The 21,584-nt window shown below is 41.2% G+C and overlaps 1 protein-coding gene across 2 annotated transcripts in view; it reads left to right on the top strand.

Moving 5' to 3' along the window:
• Positions 1–20,429, top strand: part of piezo2b (piezo-type mechanosensitive ion channel component 2b) — an 84,830-nt gene extending 64,401 nt beyond the window's left edge. Inside the window, exons 32-53 of one of the 2 annotated variants that reach the window (XM_080034233.1) lie at positions 1,160–1,280; positions 1,371–1,451; positions 1,898–2,064; positions 2,502–2,695; positions 3,406–3,576; positions 3,962–4,158; positions 4,455–4,893; positions 5,210–5,468; positions 6,100–6,279; positions 6,744–7,044; positions 12,393–12,525; positions 13,217–13,364; positions 13,515–13,726; positions 13,994–14,152; positions 14,685–14,832; positions 15,323–15,511; positions 16,003–16,095; positions 16,408–16,577; positions 17,210–17,329; positions 17,502–17,581; positions 18,069–18,276; positions 18,656–20,429. In XM_080034233.1, the coding sequence (XP_079890359.1) occupies positions 1,160–1,280; positions 1,371–1,451; positions 1,898–2,064; positions 2,502–2,695; positions 3,406–3,576; positions 3,962–4,158; positions 4,455–4,893; positions 5,210–5,468; positions 6,100–6,279; positions 6,744–7,044; positions 12,393–12,525; positions 13,217–13,364; positions 13,515–13,726; positions 13,994–14,152; positions 14,685–14,832; positions 15,323–15,511; positions 16,003–16,095; positions 16,408–16,577; positions 17,210–17,329; positions 17,502–17,581; positions 18,069–18,276; positions 18,656–18,908 (4,023 nt within the window). In that variant the 3' untranslated portion in view covers positions 18,909–20,429. The remainder of the gene's footprint in view (positions 1–1,159; positions 1,281–1,370; positions 1,452–1,897; positions 2,065–2,501; positions 2,696–3,405; positions 3,577–3,961; positions 4,159–4,454; positions 4,894–5,209; positions 5,469–6,099; positions 6,280–6,743; positions 7,045–12,392; positions 12,526–13,216; positions 13,365–13,514; positions 13,727–13,993; positions 14,153–14,684; positions 14,833–15,322; positions 15,512–16,002; positions 16,096–16,407; positions 16,578–17,209; positions 17,330–17,501; positions 17,582–18,068; positions 18,277–18,655) is intronic. The other variant, XM_080034234.1, reaches the window with a different exon arrangement.
• Positions 20,430–21,584: the final 1,155 nt, after the last annotated feature.

Below are 21,584 nucleotides of genomic sequence, written 5' to 3'. Positions count from 1 at the left end.
TATTAACAATGTATTTTATAAGCTTATTTAAAAAAATATATATATATATATATATATATACTGTTTAATATTTTGTAATCTTATAAATATATGAAAACATTACAGTGTATATATATTTTTAATCTACATCTGGAAAAATAACTGCAGCTGACAGATAATAGTATAAAATACAGTATTTTCCCTGAAATGTACTGTACTTTTCATCTGCAACTGTATACTAACACTTAAATGTCTATGTTCACCCGCACAGTATCCTGGACTACAAAACCCTCTCCTCTTCACTGACACACTAACACAGTTAATAACCTCTCTTGTTTCTACTAATATGAAATCCTTTTCTACTAACCCTCTCCCACTCTGTTGTCCCTCTGTAGCGAGCTATCGGGAAGTTTGTCTCTGCTGTTCTGGCTTTGCCCAAGTCTATCATTAAGCTGCCTAAAACAGTGCTGCAGTATGTAGTCAAGGCAGGCAAGGTACTCACCCCCACTAAGCTAACACAGCCTGCTTTCTGTGTGAACGTCTCCTGCTCTGATAAACAGCAAACTGCCTCTCCTGCTCGTGTTTGGTGTATATTTAACACATTCACACACTACAGTGATGGTGTTTTGAATGGAGATGTAATGACCTTTTGCTATTCCGCATGTTGTTGTCTGGCCTTAAGTGGATGCATGGGCTTTGTTCTGAAGTGGTATTGGTGGTGTTATTGGTTGTATTATGCGTTTTGTATGTTTGTATGTTTTAAACCTTTTCTTGTGGTCTACTGCTTTGAAGTCAGTGCATTTCTAAGTTATAATCAAGCACCAAAACAATATTAGCACTAGCAGATAAGTGGCCTTATCTCTGGCAAAGGAAATCGTTTGTGTCCATTGTGTTGTAATTCTTGACTAACGGAGAGAATACAAACTTGCTTGAGATAGGCAGTAGATCACTTGGAATATGAGGTATTCATCCTTCTTTTAAGTTATTACTGGGCTTTTGATTAAACTGTTTTGAAGCTTTCTTGATGTTGCATAAATGGTATATAGAGCAGTTATCTTAAGTGACATGATTTGTCATTTTTTTGGTGTTTCATTTTTTGTTTTTCTCGTTGTTCTTGCATACTCTGCCTCAGTGACTCCTTTCTTCACATATTACTAAACTCCTTCTCTCTGTTCCCCAGTTTCTCTATCACGCTTGGATCACAGACCCCAAAGCAGCTCTGAAGGCGCGAGCCAAAGAGAAACGCAAGTTTTGGAAGAAATATACCAAAGGAGTAAGACACAGAAAAAGCAAAAAAGATGGTGAGCAAATTCTAGAGATTAAAAAGGCACATAGAATAAAACTATTATCAGTAAAAGTAGTTCAACTGAGGATGTTTTACTATACTTCAGCAGGTCATGTGACCATAGAGGTTGGCGAGCTCTCAGACGACCAAGAAAAAGGAGAGGAGAACAAGAAGTCTAGTGGTCCAGGTGAGTTTCTTTCTAAAAGGAAAATGTGGTAATGAATGCTGTTAAAGTTCCTCAATACTTCAGCACAAGATGCTAAATTAGAAATATAACCATAAAGAGCCTGGATACTTTAAGTGAATGGGTGGGTTGAGGGGTGATAATTTAATGATTTAAGCATCTTATTATTGAGTTAAACAATGTGTAAAAATTATGGAAAAGATCCCTCACAAAGTCATTAGCTAAAAAAAAACTAAAGGCTTTCTGTATTCCATCAATCTAGGCTACACTGATTCATGTTCTCGGCTAAATTAAATTCTGTAGTGTTGGATATGGACACTGCTATATTTTTCCCCTAGCATAACTTTTTTTGCAAGAAGAAAGTCACTGCCATTAGCAGCCTATATTTTTTTTATGTGACTTGGGTTTTGAAATTGTAACATTTCTTTTCTTTCGTGTGGTATTTTCAGATAACATCATCAAGCGAGTCTTCAACATCATAAAGTTCACCTGGGTGCTGTTCCAGACCACGGTGGACAGCTTCACCAAGTGGATGAACGACGTGTGCAGAGAATACATCGACATCTCCACTGTGCTGAGAATAGAGCGCTGCATGCTGACCAGGGAGGTCAAAAAGGTAAAGAGAGTTACCTTTTAGTTATAATAGCAGTTTATGATTAGAATTTATCTTTGTCTTAATAATTTACAAATTAAAGGTGAAGTCAGCAATTCTGTAGAATACTTGTCAATATAAGTGAATATCTCCACATGATCCACTACCAGTCCGTACTGTGTGTGTGAAAACAAATCAGGTGTTAGTACACAGCCTAGTCTGTGTAAACGGATATGTATTGTTACTAGCTACGGTTGGTAGGTTCTTGCCATTTGCTTTCCATATCCATTTACAGAGCCTAGGCTTCTGTTTTTTCAGTGCACACACAGCACGGACAGGTAATGGATCATGAGGAGATTTGGACAATAAGTGTTCTCGACAATCTCTGACTCCACCTTGAATTGAAGGACATGGGTGTGTCTATGAGAACCAGCTTGTGATCCCCTGCTCTCCTCCTTCAGGGTAACGTGCCTTCCAGAGAGAGTATCCAAGTCTACTACCAGAAGGCCATGAGGCTCAACATGTCCAGAGAGGCCAGTTTGGACCAGCTGAGTGAGGACGAGTCGGCCTCGGGCTCCAGCAGGGTCCGCAGGAGGAGAGGTGGCTGCCGCATGGAGAGCCAGGACTCCACTAACTCCAGGGACAGCATGTCCAGGTATACACTGCGGGATCGGAGACCAAATGAGTCCCCATCATTCAAATAGTTTAGGTTACCAGTGGTGAGATAGACAAAAACACCAATAGTTTACAGATGTAGCTGGACAGCTAGCTAGCTAGACATATTGCTTCTTCTGAACTTATAGGTAATAAACTGAAAAAAATACATTTGTTTTCAGGTTTAAAGGTTGAGCAAATGTGAAATGGGCAATTGGAACCCAAATATTTTAGCACTTTAATGCAAAAGAAAATGGGTTTGGATTTTTTATGACATAAGGTCATAACTTTTCCTCTTAGTAACCGGGACATTTTTTATGTAAGGAGAAGTGCTGTTGACTCTCCATATCTTAGCTGTGTGCAACTTGAAACCTTTGCTGTTCACCCCCATTGTATCAGTGTGGACAGATGTATAGACAGGCTGATAAAACTAAAACTCCAGCTAGATACGTGTAAAGGTAAGTGTGAAATGTACAAGGTTTTGTCATAAGGTGTATATGGCAGCTATTTATTGATATTCCTCAATAATATTCCTTTTCATATGGAGTCATTTCATCCTCAATTTCGCTGCATCTCATGCTTTTATTTTCATGTGACATAAAAAAAAGTTTGAAATGCTTTATTTACACAGGGGATCTCCCGTTTGTGTGACCTAACATAGATCCCATCTCATCACTAACCATTTCATCTGTCACTCTCATCACCTCTCAGTGCCTTCACTGAGGCAACCACACTGTTTTCTCGCCAATCCACCCTGGAAGACCTGGACGGGATGCCAGAGTGCATTCCCAAAACCAGTGAGCGCGCCAGGCCTAAGCTGCGTAAGATGTACAACCTGGAGTCCAATTCATCAGTGGACAGCTGCAGCAGCTACATGTCCAGGTGCTTGGCCACTGCACCCCCCATACTCACACTTGTGTTACATTATTATTGTCTCTGTCATTGCATCTCCTTTTTTCCCTTTTTTTCCGACTGAATCATTGCATGACTTTACTAAACCAATTTGTTTGTTACATCCTGTCATAACTTCAAAAAGTTTCAGAAGGTATTCATCTCGTTATTTTTTTTATTCTGAACAGGTTTTCTCCCAATAACAGTGGGGGAAATATGGAAAATGGTTCCTCCTCGGATATTGCCTTTCTTTTTCTTTTTCTTTTTCTTATTACAACCTCTTAAAGGTTTCTCCAGTTTTTCCGATTTTTTCCCAACAGCTCGACACAAACTGAACACAATTTGACTCAATCTCGGCTTTTTTCTTCCCCTGCAGCGAGCCGACCCAGTCTGTCATGCTGTACTCCAGACAGGGCACCACAGACATCATAGAAGAAGTGGAGGACGAGGCAGATCAGGGGGAAGACAAGCAACAGGTTCCCCGGGAAACCAGACATCTAGAGGAGGGTCAGGGGGCCGAGGCCGGAGCCTGGAGCGATGGAGAACCAAGATATGAAGAACAGGAGGGAGAGGGTAATTTGATTTGATTTGATTCTTTTTGACTTGATAAGATAATCTTTAATGTCCCCGTAGGGGAATTTGTTTTGCATTCAGTAGTTAAAAACATCATACAATAAATAAACATGAAATCAAAACATAAAACACATGGAAGATATCATGGTAATAAGGTTGGAAGGGCTAAAAAAGCGCATGTAGTCCATACATTGTTAAAAAGCAATTGCAGCAACTACCCCAGTTTGTTCAACCCCGAATGATTTTAGGCATTTGTTTGATCTGGGCCCCTTTGAAAATGTCTATCTTCTCCATAGTGGCAGGTGAATTCCAGGATAGACTGGATGGAGAGGAGGGAGTCGAGGTACCAAATTACCCAGAGAGAGAAGAGGTTGTTTGGGAGTCTTTTGGCCCAGATGAGGGCCCCTCCCTCAGGCCGGAGGAGGCAGAATCTGCCCCGGAGAAAGACTTGATAACAGAGAGTGAGGACGGGGCAGAGCAGCAGGACTCGGGGCGGGTGGGGCTGCTCTACACGCCCGACACAGATGCTTCCAAAACGTCTGACGCAGACGTTCCTCCCAGCTACAGCAAAGCGGTGAGCTTTGACCGGCTGGAGGTCACCGACGACGAGAGCGACAAGGACATGAGGAAGAGGCGCATGTTGATGTCAACAGACAGCCACTATGACAGCAGGTCTGACATCATGCTGCCCTCTATGACCACGGAGCTGACCGCCAGCGAACTGCTGCTCAACAAGTGAGTACAACAACAACAACTAAAGGATCTACAGTCATTTCTCTCAGATGCTGCAGATTCATCTTAAGCAGTGGTTTGCGATTTTTGATCTGAAATGGCGCCATGATTAGGCACCGGGCATTTTTCACCCCTGCCTCTTAAAGAATCTGTATATGCCACTGATCTCAATCATTCTAAATACAGCACCTAGTTCCTTAGATTTTTAAATTAGTTGTTATGCTATTTAACAAATATTATCTGATTTAAATCATAACTTTACATTTAATTTTGACACATTATAGAGACAGAATAACACTTTGTCTCTGTGTCTATCCAGGATGTTTTACGATGAGGAGTTGGATCAGTCGGAAAACTTCTACCAGAAGCAGCCTCTGATCCTGCAGCTGTTCTACGCGCTCTACAACATGCTGGTGGCCCATTCAGAGATGGTGTGCTTCCTGGTCATCATCATCAACCACATGGTGTCGGCCTCCTGCGTCACTCTGGTCCTGCCCATCTCCATCTTCCTCTGGGCCATGCTGTCTGTGCCAAGGCCCAGCAAACGCTACTGGATGACTGCTATCGTCTATACTGAGGTGCACTCTCACACCAAGATGGCATTTTACAAAACATCAACTTTTAAAAAACATTTGCAGATTTTTGAAGAAATATAATCAAAGTCATTCTCAAAAAGTTCTAGAACACACCTTGACAAAGTTGTTGCTGCATTATCTGTGAATGGTGGAAAGTTAAAACAAGCACAGGAAACTTTTAGAGAAAAGTGTTGTCGTATTTATATTCACTTTTTGACTGATATTAACTATTAATATCCATCAGCACTAGGCATCGTTTACAACTATTAAAGAGATTATGAGGGACTTTTAAATGTTCATGAAACAGTCAAATTTTTCCTCTGATGATTATAAATGACCAGTAAAAAACAAATGGATGCTCCGCCAGCACAAACTACCAAAGATCTTTAGGACAACAGGCGCTGGTGTCGTAAAAACACTACTGCTTGTGTCCAAAGGGGCAGCTAGAATCAACAAGAACTAAAAGTTCCTCATTGTCACTTAATGCACAGATAACTGCATTGCGGTCTAGGAGTAACATTGGAATTGACTTATTTTGTGACATAATTGTTCTAGAAAGTCTCTCCTTATGCATTACGAAACCTCCACATGGTGCCGACAGCTTCACTGACATTCATATTGTTTTGCCTCCCAGGTCACGATCGTCATCAAGTACTTCTTCCAGTTTGGCTTCTTCCCCTTCAACCAGAACAAGATCGATAAGAACAAACCGTATCACCCGCCCAACATCATCGGAGTGGAGAAGAAGGACGGCTACGTTCACTACGACCTGGTCCAGTTACTGGCTCTCTTCTTCCACAGGTCCATTCTGAAGGTACCTGCTGCAGACACAGAATATCCGGAGCAAAACATTGTATAACAATGGATTAATCCTTATAATAAGTATTGCACATGCTGTGACATCAGAATCAGAATCGTTTTCTTTTTGTTGCCAAGTGCGGTCTCACATACAAGGAATTTGCTTTGGCCAGATTGTGCACACAATACACATAGAAATAACATAACCTAAGAAATAAATAAACCTTAAAAATATAAAAAAGAGTATTTATAATTAAATCTTCTTAGAGAGAAATAGGTGCCATCGTCTATTTAAAGAGCTATACTATCGTGCAGACTAGAAGACCAATAGTGTGCATTGAAATATATGTTCCTTCATTACCATAAACACACACACACACACACACACACACACACACACACACACACACACACACACACACACACACACTGTAGCTCAATCATATCCCTTTGCATTTTGCCTCCCGTTTCCATCTCCAGTGCCACGGTCTATGGGACGAGGACGACCCCAAAGAAAGGAAGCAGTCGTGTCGTCAGAGTGAGTCAGAGGACGAGGGAAAGGAGGAGAGTGAGAGGGATTCTGAACCGGCATCCTCACTGTTCAACGAGGTCAGAGGCTCCACTCATTCTTTAAGGTCTTTAAACTTCGGGACTTCCATCGATTCCGGACACGTCCAAGTGCAATACCCTCAGCAGCAGACCTACCAGCGTCGCAAGAGCTCCAGCGGAGGCTCGCACATCTCTCACCGATCTATGCACTCCTCTGCAAGGTCCAAGAGAGGTGAAGAAACTTCTCTATTGTCTGTTACCTTATGCTGATTAGACAAATGGTTCAAAGGATAAATGAATTGGAAACGTTGCCAACTAATAATATTCACTTGAATTGACGACAAGGAACTCTTAAATGTTTATGAAACAGTCAAATGTTTTCCTCTGATGATTATAAATGACCTGTAACAGCAAAGGAGACCAAAAATAATGTTTTCTTTTATATAGTTATTATTAATGCCTTTGCTGGTGATGAATCTTCGCCAACTTGGATAAATTGATTTACAGCATTACTAAATCAAAGTTAACTTTGCTTCACCATTGTCATATTACCATTGTTAATCTAACATTGTCACATATTAATACATAGTTCATTGCGCTGCATCCTGCGGCCTCTCTTTCTCTCACTTCCAAAACAAATGCACATGCCCCCATCAAGCACTTGGGCGCTGGTTTCGTGAAAACACTACCGCTTTCGAACAAAGAAGCTGCTAGAATAAACAAACACTGAAGGTTATTCTTAGTCACTTAAGAAAAAGAAGCTGTGATAGTGATGTGTCATTTCGTCTTTTTCATCTTTGAAAAATTATAACCACAACAATAATATTAAATAGAAGGAATCTGTTAAGATTATATCAAAAAAACAACATTTCCTCTGGTCTAGCCTTGACCCTTGTTTTTAGGTTACTGAATTTTTTTGTATCATCTACTACTGACCACACTGGATTTTAAGTGAAATAATTTTTAATCGAATACGGACTACGTGGTTCCTGAAAAGTGAAAACTAAGGCAATCCACCCAGCATCTGCTAGCATCTCAAGGCTAACAAACATTTTGCCCAGGCTCTGTTAGCTTCTCCAAGCCCCGGCTGCATGCAGGAGTAGCCCATGCCGGAGCAGCAGCAGCTAGCATCCAGCCTCCAGCCACCTGCCTGGCCTACTAGCACCCAGCTTCCAGCCACCTGCATGGCCTGCTAGCATCAAGCCTCCAGCCTCCAGCCACCTGCATGGCCTGCTAGCATCCAGCCTCCAGCCACCTGCCTGGCCTACTAGCACCCAGCTTCCAGCCACCTGCATGGCCTGCTAGCATCCGGACTCCAGCCACCTGCCTGGCCTACTAGCACCCAGCTTCCAGCCACCTGCATGGCCTGCTAGCATCCGGACTCCAGCCACCTGCCTGGCCTACTAGCACCCAGCTTCCAGCCACCTGCATGGCCTGCTAGCATCAAGCCTCCAGCCTCCAGCCACCTGCATGGCCTGCTAGCATCCGGACTCCAGCCACCTGCCTGGCCTACTAGCATCCAGCCTCCAGCCACCTGCATGGCCTACTAGCATCCAGCCTCCAGCCACCTGCCTGGCCTGCTAGCATCCAGCCTCCAGCCACCTGCCTGGCCTGCTAGCATCAAGCCTCCAGCCACCTGCATGGCCTACTAGCATCCAGCCTCCAGCCACCTGCCTGGCCTCTACAGTAGCTTGTTACCAGCAGGCTACTAGCTTCCTCTGGCCTGCTGACCTCCACCAGCCCTGTCTTCTGGCGTAATCATGCGCCTTCTCAGTAAATCTCCATTTGCCCTCTGGACTTTGCTTTTCATCATCCTGCTGCAAGCGCAGGCTCATTCTACTGGGCCTACTAATGTGCACTCAGTCAAGCCTGCTATTCTGCCCCAGGGTAGTTGCACACAGGACTTTCACCTGTTGCACAGAGATGTCCCTTCTCACTGGATCACTAAGTTTGTTGGACTTCCTACTATGCGGGTAACTCATCTTACTCCACTTTACTCACTCATGTTTCTTAATCAATTGTTTGTCCCTCTCCCATTGATTATGAATAATATATCTGGCACATGTAAACAACATCACTGCTCTGGTACTATTCTCAAGCGCATGTTAATCATTCTCATGCTTTTCATCTCTGGCAATGTACATCCTAATCCAGGACCTTCTGTAGTTATAGATACTCCTACTGTTCTTAACCTGACAATTTCTGAACCTCCTGTTATGCCCACTGCATCTAACTTGACTTTTGAAAACTTCTGTGAAAGTACATCCTTAGGTTTCCTACATGTTAACATTCGTAGTCTACTTAGGCATTTTGATGTTCTGAAAACCTGGGTACATACTGTTAACACAGATATCCTAGCCATCTCTGAATCCTGGTTGAAAAAAAGTACCACCGACATGGAAATCTCAATTCCAGGCTACAATGTTTTTCGTCAGGACAGATCCTCTAGAGCAGGTGGTGTAGCCATGTATGTTAAAGATCATATTAACTGCACTGTTGCTCTATCCAAGTCTGTTCCCAAGCAATTTGAATTATTGGTGCTCAAGCTACAACTGTCTTTACGCTTCACCCTCTCTGTTGCTGTTTGCTACAGAAAACCTGATGCCCCTGCTGACACACTAACAACTCTCAGTCAGCTTTTGGTCCCATTTATCTCATCTGAATTCATCCTTATGGGTGATTTGAACTGGAATATGCTAAACCCCCCTGCTACTGTTACTCAACAATTTGATGCTTTAAACCTCACTCAACTCATAACTGAAATCACTCGACACAACCCTAGATCTCCCTCATCCTCTACACTGATCGACATTATTCTTACAAATAATCCTTCTAGCTACCGTTCTGGGGTTTTCAGCGATAGCTTGGCCGACCATTGTGCCATTGCTTGCGTTCGCTCTGGTTTTTCAGTCAAACGCCCCCCAGTAATTGTATCCAAGCGCTGTGTGAAGAAGCTTGACATGCAGGCCTTTCTCAATGACACTGCTGCCGCAGACTGGGAGAGACTCAACTTATTCACCACTATTGAGGACGCTTGGTCTTACTTTAAGAACACTTTCAGCCTTATTATTAATAAACACGCCCCACTGAAAAGATACCGGATTAAGAATCGCCTTAGCCCTTGGTTTTCTCATGACTTGGCAGAACTTGTTCGTCGAAAAAATTATCTTTGGCGAAAAGCTCGAACCTCTAAGTCTCCAGCTGATTGGCTTGCCTTCAGGCAATGCAGGAACAAATCCACCCAGGCCATCAGGTCAGCCAAAATCTCTTACTTTAAGGAGAAGCTGACAACGTGTGGGACTGATGCAAGGAAGTTTTGGACCACAGTTAAGTCCATGGAAAACAAACTCTCTTCTCCAAGCTTACCTGCATCCATGGTTTTTGATAAGGTTGTCATTACCGACAAGTGTCGCATGGTTTCTCTCTTTAATCAATACTTTGTAAACTCCACTCTAGCTTTCACTTCTGCTGACCCACCACTCACTTTGCCCTCCCCCTCCATCACCACTAGCTTTTCCTTTAAACCATTCTCATTTTCTGAGGTTCGGGATGAACTTTCCCGATTGGACCCAAATAAGTCTGCTGGCTTTGATGGGTTGGACCCAAAGTTTCTCAAAGCCGCCGCTCATCTTATTGCTGACCCAATCACAAGGTTATTCAACCTGTCCGTTCATCTCTCCACATTCCCTTCTGATTGGAAATCAGCTTTGATATTTCCCCTCTTTAAGGGTGGCTCTAGCGCCGACCCCAATTGCTACCGGCCTATTTCCATCTTGCCATGCTTGGCTAAAGTATTAGAGAAGCTGGTCCTCAAACAACTGAATTTTTTTCTTACCACAAATCACATTTTGTCTGATCTTCAATCTGGGTTTCGTTCTGGCCATGGATGCATCACAGCCACACTTAAGGTCCTTGACGACATCATTACTGACTTGGACAACAAGCAGGTCTGTATTGCCAGCTTTATAGACCTAGCCAAGGCATTTGATTCAGTTGATCACATGACCCTTTTGAGTAGGCTCTCTAGCATTGGTTTATCCCCCACCTGTTGCAACTGGTTTGCCAGCTACCTGACTAACAGAATCCAACAGGTCAAGACAGAGAACATTCTGTCGGAGCCACTAGTTATTACTAAAGGGGTGCCTCAGGGATCAATCTTGGGGCCTATGCTCTTTTCCATCTATATTAACGATGTGGCCAAGGCTGCAGGCAGCTCCAGCATCCACCTTTATGCTGATGACACTATCCTGTACGCATCTGGCCCTTCTCTCTGCTCCGCAGCCTCCACTCTTCAGGACAGTCTCACTTCTATTGAGCACTCTTTCCACAACCTCCATCTACGGCTCAACTCTAAAAAGACAAAATGCATACTTTTCGATCGGAAAAACAACACTTCCAGCCCACCCAAGATCCTTTGCGCTGACAACTCCGAACTGGAGTTTGTCAAGTCCTACAAATACCTAGGGCTTTGGCTGGACTCTTCCCTTTCATTCTCCGTCCATATCAACAATATTCAGACTAAAGTGAAAGCCAGATTGGCCTTTCTCTTCCGGAACAAAGCATCCTTCACACGCTCTGCTAAACTTACACTTGTAAAAATGACCATCCTGCCCATCCTTGACTATGGTGATACAATCTATAAAATGGCTTCAAAAACAGCGCTACACAAACTGGACGTTCTTCACCATTCAGCTATCCGCTTTGCCACCAATGCTCCCTTTCATACACACCACTGCGAACTTTTCAAACTGGTGGACTGGCCCTCCCTCCAAACCCGCCGACTCCGACATTGGCTCCAGTTTATTTATAAGACACTCCTGGGCAAGACACCGTCTTACCTTTCCTCCCTTCTCCACCTCTCCAGAAGCACTTACCGCACAAGATCATCTGAGCTTATCAAACTCAGTAACCCACTCACCAGGACTACCTTCGGCCGAAACTCCTTTCATTTTGCAGCAGCTTTTGACTGGAACAACATTCAAGACACCCTCAAACTTACAGCGTTTACTTCACAGTCTGCCTTCAAGCAGAAACTTAACATTGCTTTAGTAGACCCCCCCTGCTCCTGTTGATTCCAGTGTTTCTCACTTGCATACACCCTTCACACACAATATATCATTGACACATCTTAATTTTTTTTTTTTTTTTTTTTTTTTTTTTTTTTTCACATGCATCCGCTCGCATACACATGCTCGCACGCACACACGCATACATTCGTTTAATTTTTGTGTTGTTTCTTATTTATTACACCCTGTCCAGACCTCTACGCCCGTCCCGACTAGTTTTTAGTGCTTTAGTGTTTTCTATTTTGTTACTGTACATAGGCTGTGCATTTGTACATCCGTTTTATATTTGTCTAAGTGAGTCATGCTTGTGTATTTGTTATTTATACCTTTACTCCTAGTGGGGCCTCTTGGACCAGATCAATATTGTAAATAAGAAACTGTTCTTAATGTTTTATCTGGAAAAATAAAGGTTAAATAAAAAAAATAAACTGTGTTTGTGGATTTCCGGCTGCATCAGTGAGTCAGCGCCCGGTCACGGTTCATTTACAAGACGAAATGTAAATTGTTTCCCCAGGAAGCACGACGTCCCACAACAGCAGCCGCAAGGACGGCAGCGAGGCCAGCGTCCAGCAGAAGACCCGCAAACAGATGCTGCTGGAGAAGCTGAGGGAGCAGCTCTTCAAAGGAAAAGCTCTCTTCATAAAGTGGTACAATGATGCGAATAAGCAGATTTTTTTTTTCTGTATCTTAACCTCCACTCATGGCTACTCACTGGCCAACAACCGGACTATGATCACACTGTGTGTAACTTTATGAGGGCATTGATGAGAACTGCTAGTTTTTATGGCCGAATAATGGAAGATGCATGGCGGAAAATCATATCAGCAATACAGAAAAAAGGTCTAAATATAGACCTTTAATTACAGCGTTCCCGTTAGACCGATCAGTGTAATTTAAGTGCTGTTATTGTTATTGTTCTAAATTTAATTACAGTAGTGGAACAAGTGGTTTCTGAGATATTAGGTCTGGACAGTAACTGAAAAGCAATTGAACAATTTACGTTTTTCTCAGAATAAGAAGTTAGAAATAGAAATTTTTGGTTAAGAGTATTGAAAAAAACGGCCGTTAAAGATGGTTGTATAGGAGAAATAAAGAGATGTAAACCGACAAGGTTTAGTAAAATAAACACCAACATGTACATGGTTGACCTTTTATTCATACTTGTATGAAAGTAGACGTGTTGAGGAAGCAAAATAGCCCAAAAATCTCTAAATTAACCAGTTCTTGAAATACTGATACTGTTTTTGCTTTCCGAAACAGCTCACAATCCACCTGGGCTCTTTCCACCTGTGTCTTCTCTAGTAATAACATTATATCTCTCTTATTGTTTCTTTGCAGCTTCATGGAGATCTACATTCCCATAAGGCAGTTCTTCTATAACTTGATCCATCCGGACTACAGCGCCGTCACAGACGTCTATGTGCTCATGTTCCTCGCTGACACGGTGGACTTCATCATCATTGTGTTTGGATTCTGGGCCTTTGGTGTAGGTTTTTTTTTATAGAAAATTTAGATTTAGATTAAAATGTTTTCCCTTTTCAACTACCAGATTTTGTTTAACAGCAGTGTATATATACATAGTGAATCCAGAAATTAAATTCTGACCAAGTGAACATCCGTGTATAATCCCATTTAGAAACACTCAGCAGCAGACATCACATCGTCCCTATCTGAGGACCAGGTTCCGGGGCCGTTCCTTGTCATGGTGCTGATCCAGTTTGGGACCATGGTGGTGGACCGCGCCCTCTACCTCAGAAAGTCCGTCATGGGCAAAGTCGTCTTCCAGGTCATCCTGGTCTTTGGCATACACTTCTGGATGTTCTTTATCCTGCCGGCAGTCACAGAAAAGTAAGAACTAAAAAATATCTTGAATGCATATGAATGAGATATGTTTGATATTAAATCTAAAGTGATTAAGCGTCTTGAGTAAGCATGTTTTGTTTAAAACCAAGTTTGATTCTAGATGTTTTACAGTGTAAAGCAACTTATTTATTCCTATTTAGCTTTGTAGTCAAGCTACTATGTTTGCAAAACCTTTTTTTTAAAAGTCCATTTACTGCCTATAGATGAAGAAGAAGAACCAAAGTACTATCCTCTCTTCTCTTCACCTCACAGGCGTTTCAGTGAGAACATGGTCGCTCAGATGTGGTATTTTGTCAAGTGCATTTACTTCGGCCTGTCGGCCTATCAGATCCGTTGCGGTTATCCCACCCGCGTCCTGGGAAACTTCCTCACCAAGAGCTATAATTATGTCAACCTCTTCCTGTTCCAAGGGTGAGTCACACAGGGGAAGGATCATTTCAGGTCATGTAGGGGGTTTGAATGGAATGAATGGCAGATATTTGTTAAAAGGGGCGTCAAAGATTGCATTTTAATGTGTCAATATTCAAGTTTAATTTCACTTCTAGTGTTACAATGATTAATCAACGGTTGTATCATACTCATAGGTAAAGCAAACATACTTAACATTTTCTGTTCTTTTACAGACTTTTCACTGCATTCTTGTGATGAAAATTTTCGACTCAACAATTAATTAATACAAAATAATGATTTAAACTGTGGTTATGATGGTATGATAATTGTGATATAATTTTTTATGTTTGGCTGAGATTTGCAGGGAAAATTATACAGAATATAAGTGCTGCATAGTAATGAAAACTAACATGAGTTAAACATGTAACCTGTTACGCCTGCCCTTCTCTTGAACAAAATTAACAAATTCATGAGCAGGATTTTCTGAATAAAAAATGTCAAATTTGATTTTTGTCTCCCGTCAGAATAATTCAAATGTGTGTGTTGTGTGTAGTTTCCGCCTGGTGCCGTTCCTGACGGAGCTGCGGGCCGTGATGGACTGGGTTTGGACGGACACCTCGCTGTCTCTGTCCAGCTGGATCTGTGTGGAAGACATCTACGCTCACATCTTCATCCTCAAGTGCTGGAGAGAGTCCGAGAAGGTCTTCATCATTTTGGCATTAGTGTTTGAAGAGCCAAAGTCTGTCATGCTGGAATTCTTGATGAAATTTACTTTTGTGATTTGTTGAAGTAGATCTTTCCACCTTCAGTGCATCCTTTAAAAAACATTCTTAATGGCCTACAATATACCCACATTTTAGGATTGATATGAATATAAAAATGATATGAATGTATTTTTCAATTTTTGTTTTATACTTTTTATTTTCCAACTTCTGGCTTTACCTTACAAACCCTATTCGTATTTTATTTTAAAGATTAACCCTTTAAATGCCAGCTGGGTTACATCAAATTTTGTATTATTATGAAAAAAATACAATACATTTTATTAAAAGCAGTATATTTAGTGCTGATAGGATTCTTTTGGAGTTGCATTATAAGTGTGTGGTAAATCTCATGAATTAGCAATAATATTGATCCTACTATTCAGGTCAAATAATACGTCTCATCTTGCCGTATCCGATCCTTTTGCAGCGGTATCCTCAGCCGCGAGGCCAGAAGAAGAAGAAGGTGGTGAAGTACGGGATGGGAGGGATGATCGTGGTGCTGCTGATCTGCATCATCTGGTTCCCTCTGCTCTTCATGTCCCTCGTTAAGTCTGTAGTGGGAGTGGTCAACACACCGCTGGATGTTTCCTTTGAAATCACCTTGGCTGGCTTTCAGGTCAGGACACAGTTTCTTTGGTCAAAAATAAATCAAATAAAAAAACAAAGCTTGCCAAATGCTTGACTGTCAAACCAATGCGAAACTGAAATAACAACAGATCAGAGAGATTCTCTGCCTAGAGCCAAGTCCTTTCAAGATTAAATGAAATCCTGCCTGGGAAGCCTTCAAATAGAATTAAACCTGTGATTCATTTGAAGGTTAAGCTAGATCCTTGTTTGGATGTTTTGAAGAAGCACTTTTTGGATCAGTTTGTGTGATTACTGTTCGTTTGCGAGGGGGAAGCCAGAGGATTATGATCATTGTTTTTCTAGGCTGTGTGAGTATCCTAGCAGCAGTGTTTGATGGTGTATGCGGGGAAGATTCAGTGCAGTCACTGAAATAAAGACCAGATACCTCTCGCTACAGAACGTAATAAATAAAACCTAATTCGCAATAATATGACTTAATATACAGTATAATGACTGAAATAAATTGTCCTCTTTTTGCAGCCCATCTTCACCATGAGCGCCCAGCAAAAACAACTGCAGAACGTGACACCATCCGAGTTTGCAAGTTTTATGAGAAAGTATAATGGTGACGATGTGAGTACAAGAAATACTACATACAAATAACACATAAAAATCATGAGTTTTTATTGTATTGTGATCAGGGGTTGGCGGAATCAAAAACAGTTTTGCATACATGTTCCTGGCTTCCATACTGAACCAAAGTGGGGGATGGACTGACCAACACTGCCCTCCGTTGAGCCAAATCACTATGGCATTGTACACAGAGAGGCTTTAAGACCTAGACATCTTTAAATAAAATGTTTTAATCATTTATTAAGCTGAAACGGTTCAGTAAAATCTACTTACTATCTGAATCCTAATATATTGTGTTTGTGGCGCGGTTAGGATGCCTTGCAGTGGCTGGAGGGCTACATGCCAGAAGACCTGATCATCGCAGAGCTGAAAGGAAACTCCAACTCTCTGTGGACCATCAGTCCGCCCAGCAGAGGAAACCTCATAGAGATGTTGGGCACAGATGAGGATTTCCCCATCACTGTGTCCTGGTCTGTGCAAAGGTACGCAATGACAAAATATCACCAAACATCCTTATCCTCATGTTGTCCATTCACAATGTACGCTTGTTGAGTCTGCCATTTTTTTTCTGATTTGTAACCAGTGGAGAAATTTAACTTAGTAAATTTAATTTTCAACTACTGTAGTTAAAGGTGCTGTAGTGTAAGCGTAATGGTTCTTTTAGCTAACTTCCTGTCAGTTACTGCAGTTAGCAGTCCCCTCGCTCGTCCCTACGTCACCACATTAATGCACTGCGGTCTTCAAACAGCAAGTTATCTAGCACCATCTCAGATAATAAATCACTCTGCGGCTCAAGAAAAGGCAACAGAAACCATTCCTGTAACTGTGTGTGTCTTTTTGATATAGAGATGGACAAGTCGCTCATCCAGATTAGTTTAGCTCAAACACTGGTAGTCAAGGGGAGCAGGTCAAAAGATAAACTTAACTCCATCACTAAACACTCCTGTGTGCTGGTTGGGACTTGTTTATTTACCAAACTCTATATACAGCTACATTTATAATAACAATTAAGATAAATAATTAATTAATACTTTTTAAATATATGTTTATAGACAGCTGCAGTTTCATGATGTGAAATTCTTTATACTTCTCTATATTCTTGTTGTGATCACAGAAACCTCAGTCTTGGCGCTAAGGCTGAGACAGCGTCTGGAAAAAGAGTGACTGTGCTTGACAAAAAAACAAAGATGGATCTCATAATGCTCCTAAGAGGAACGGGAACAAAAACACAAGTGTGAGTATATCAGCGACTTACTTTCTCCTTTGATTATTTCCGCTGCCCTGACGTGATTATCAGGTGCCAAATTCTTGTATCAGTCATATGAGACACCTACAATAATACAGAGCTTTGAGTAAAAAAAAAAATGTTTTTGTTTTTCTGCTCCAATAAATATCTTCCTCTGCAGGAAACTGACAAATATCTTCCCTCGATACATCCGAGCCCCGAGTGACTCAGATGCCAAGCCTATTTCACATCTTTATGAAGGTGAAGGTCGACATCTTTATCACTGTGTGGACTGGACTGACTCTGAGTCTCTGACTGCCTTTTTTTTCAAATTGTCTTTGCTTGATTTGGTGACAACAGGCAACACAGATCCGTTTGATGCTTGGAGGAATATAAAGCTTTGAGTTGTAGTAATATTTAAAGCCACTAGGTTTTGGATTTTAACATTTTTGACTTTGCTGTGTGTGTATTTATACAGTATATAAGAGTAATCTGAACATTTTCAAAACCACACTCAAATTGTACACATGCTGTAGATGCTTTGAAGAAATAGTTGTTTTTAAAATACAGCTTTTTTTCCGCAAAAGGAGATATTATGTAAAATGGTACATTCGTAAATTTAAAAATGTGTTTCAAATTTGTCAGTCACAGGAAACATTTTACCAACAATTTCTTGTTGATTTGTCCTTTTAAAAAAAATAAAAAAAATAATGATAAAACTTTATCATCTCATTCTCCATCTTTGTAGAGGAAGACAAGATGTGTAACATGACCTTGACCCTAATGCGGAATAAGGATGCCACCAATCAGAGCCAGGAGTGGTGGGTCGTCAACCAGACAGAGCTCGGCTTTATAAAAAAGAGAGGGAGTGTGAAGACGTTTGACGCAGGCCTGGAGCTCTACGTGTTCAGTGACCAAGTCAGCCCGCCCAGTCTGGGCTTTCTGGCAGGATATGGGTACGTACGCTTTTTGATTGTATTTTCAATTTATTTTCATGGTGATTTGAATTTACATTTGTTATGAGAACCAATCAATAAACAGCGATTCCCAAACAATGGGTCGCGAGATAAATCTGAGGGGTTGCAGGGTAATTGACAGGATATAGCAGCAGCAACACAAAACCATGTTTAACATCTTTAAAAAATATATGATTTTTGTTTTTTGATGGTGATAGCTGTATAATTTTTACATTTCGAGGGCCCATGCAGGGTATTTAAATCCAAGTATTTGAGTCTTAGAACACTTTTACACTTACTATCCTGTTGTTATTTCAACACATATAACTGACCTGAACCCTCTAACTCCTCCCCCCAACCCTCTCTCTTCCCTATCTAGCATCATGGGCCTGTACGCCTCGGTGGTCCTGGTCATCGGGAAGTTTGTGCGTGAGTTCTTCAGCGGCATCTCCCACACCATCATGTTCGAGGAGCTTCCCAACGTGGACCGCATCCTCAAGCTGTGCACAGACATCTTCCTGGTGAGAGAGACGGGCGAGCTGGACCTGGAGGAAGACATGTACGCAAAACTAATATTCCTCTATCGATCGCCAGAGACTATGATCAAGTGGACAAGAGAGAAAACTGAGTGAACGGGACTTTGATTATTGAATGGAGAAATCTGAGCTTTTACGGGAACAGGATCCCGTTCATTTACAGAAACTGGGCGGTGGATCTTTTGGTGTGAACAGCCACACGTCAGTCCCATTCACCTGCTGACGGAGCACAAAGCAGCTATAAGGACCAACCCTGCCCTCTTTAAATGAGCTCCAGCGGCAGAGATACAGTGTTAGTTACACACGAGTTACAAACTGGTATTTTCTACTATTTACTGATGAAAAAACAACAACAATTGCGGTCATATTATATTAACTATTGAGGACAATTGCTGGTGCTGTATTGATGTCGAGGAACCTGGTTCAAGTTTGGCATCCAGAAGATAAAACATAAAGTTTGAGAAGTCTTTTAGGATTATAAAAAAAGTCACCTATCCTTAATATAAAGGTAGGTTTTTAAATACAGTATACCAATGCCCTCAACCCTCATTGCTCTCAAGCCCGCCTCTGACATTTTCACAATTGTACGGCAGGAGGAGACAGAAGTTCACACATGGCTGCAACATTAATTTTTCAAGGGCTTCCCACCGACAAATGAGTGCACAACAGTGACCACATGATGAGCACAATCTCATATTCTCCACAACTGGAACGTTTGGATCGTGGGACTGTGCAATATTGAGCTCTCGTTCCTCCAGGTTTTCTGTCTCGAAAAAGGACGTGGACCGAGGAGTAAAGAAAAAGAAAAAAGGCCGGCTCTGAGCAACAATCACAAACATTTTTTAAACACTTTCAGAGGCACAAACGCAGCACACATTATCAGACAATCTTTACTCGCCTTATTTAGTTTGTTTGTATCCGAAGAAACTGAAACTCTTATCAACTACATATCTTTCTCAGGAAGAGCTGTTTTCACAGATATTCATTGTATATGTTACAATATGTAGGTGTTGATTACGAGATTGTAGAAAAAAAAGATGAAAACGTATTTAAATGGCATGAAAATTTAATGTGGATATTGTTCGGATGGACCGACGCCGTGTATGTTTACTGCACAGGGGAGAAACAGTTGAATGCTGTTATTAAGAAGGTAAATGTAATGCTGTGGACTGTTTTCCTCACAAACAAATGAACAGAGAGTTATTGCCAATCATCTATGTTCTGATTGACCTACAGGTTGGCTAGAGTGGAGGCCAGCAGAGGGCTGTTCTCTGAATCAGGGTAACGTGCATTAGGTGGAGGACTCTTGCACATCACTTGTGAACCCTTAGCTATTTTTAACATTCATCCTCATTCACTCAAAAAGGAAACAACAAGTGGACATACACAAACACACAAGAATCCTCAAATGAAGGGCTGAAACACGAAGCCCTTCGGTCCAAACTATGCATTAGAGGACATTGTAGCATGATAGAAAAACTTTCATTATTGTCATGACTTAATTTTGATTACATGTACATACAAGTTTAAGGGGACAGGTCGCGGTGGAATTAAATGTGAAATTGTTACCTGTTATGTTAAGGCAATGTGGTATGATAGAGGTCCAGAGGTCGGCAAATAAAAACATCTGGAAAAGGTGTGGAGTTCTGCATTCATCTGCTGTTTGTTTGTGGAGAAAGAATCTATGCTTTTTCTTCTTAATCTGTCATTTAATTTTTTTTTTTAACGTAGCAGTTTTTTAAGTTTTTTGCTAACAATCTATTATTTCTCAAAATAATGATTAGTGCTCTGATTCTTGGTGTGAGGTTGTTAAAAAACGTAAGTAAGTATAATATATGAAAATTTAAGTGAAGTAATATCTTAAATATGTATGTTAAGGTTCAAGGTTGAGCTCAATTTATCTATATATTGTTGACTAGTTTATTCTACAATAATGCATCATGGTCTAAGAGATCATCATGTGTTCATAGCGTGGCTGTCCTGTGTGAACCAAACATCAATCAGCATAAATAAACATTCAGGGGGGCGCCCTTAGCTCAGTTGGTAGGGCGTCCCCCCCATGGGCCTCGGCCAGCAGCGGACCTGGGTTCGATTCCAGCCCGCGGTCGTTCTCTGCATGTCACTCCCCTCTCTGCCCCATTTCAACTCTGTCTCTACACTGTCAATAAAGCATAAAAATGCAACAACAAAAAAAACGTAAAAAAAAAACATTCAACTTCAAAATCACCAAATTTGTGGATACATGGTTTTCACAGGACACAAAATGTATGACCAATTGTAATAAGAAAATTAATACCTGTATTTAATTTGATTAAAATGCATTACAGCACATCCTAGTGATTCAGTTAATGGCCACTAGAAGGCATCATAACAGATTTACCCATGAACCCCTCAAAGCCTTCTAGAAAATAAGGATAATAAGAATTATAGTATTATAACCATTATCCTATGCCTTTATCAAGTGGTGGATTGCTAAACAATGTAATCTCCCATGTTTCCTAATCTAAAGAAGTACTTCTCTATACATGACTTCATATTACATGTTGGGGTTATAACATTTTTTACCAATGGCAACATTTATGTGCAGTTTTAGTCCTAATACAAAGATGCAGCACAAAAGTAAAATGAATATATGTGCACTAAGTAGTGTTCAATAGGGAGATTATCCTCATCAAAACAAATGTATCAATACATGTCTGTCTATGTTACTGATATGGAAAATCAATCTCCAACTCATTTAGGAAAATGTACAGAGGCCATCAAATGCCACAC

Source organism: Ammodytes marinus (assembly GCF_949987685.1).
Source record: "Ammodytes marinus genome assembly, chromosome: 9".
NCBI lineage: Eukaryota > Metazoa > Chordata > Actinopteri > Uranoscopiformes > Ammodytidae > Ammodytes > Ammodytes marinus.
This window is presented reverse-complemented; position numbering and strand designations above follow the sequence as displayed.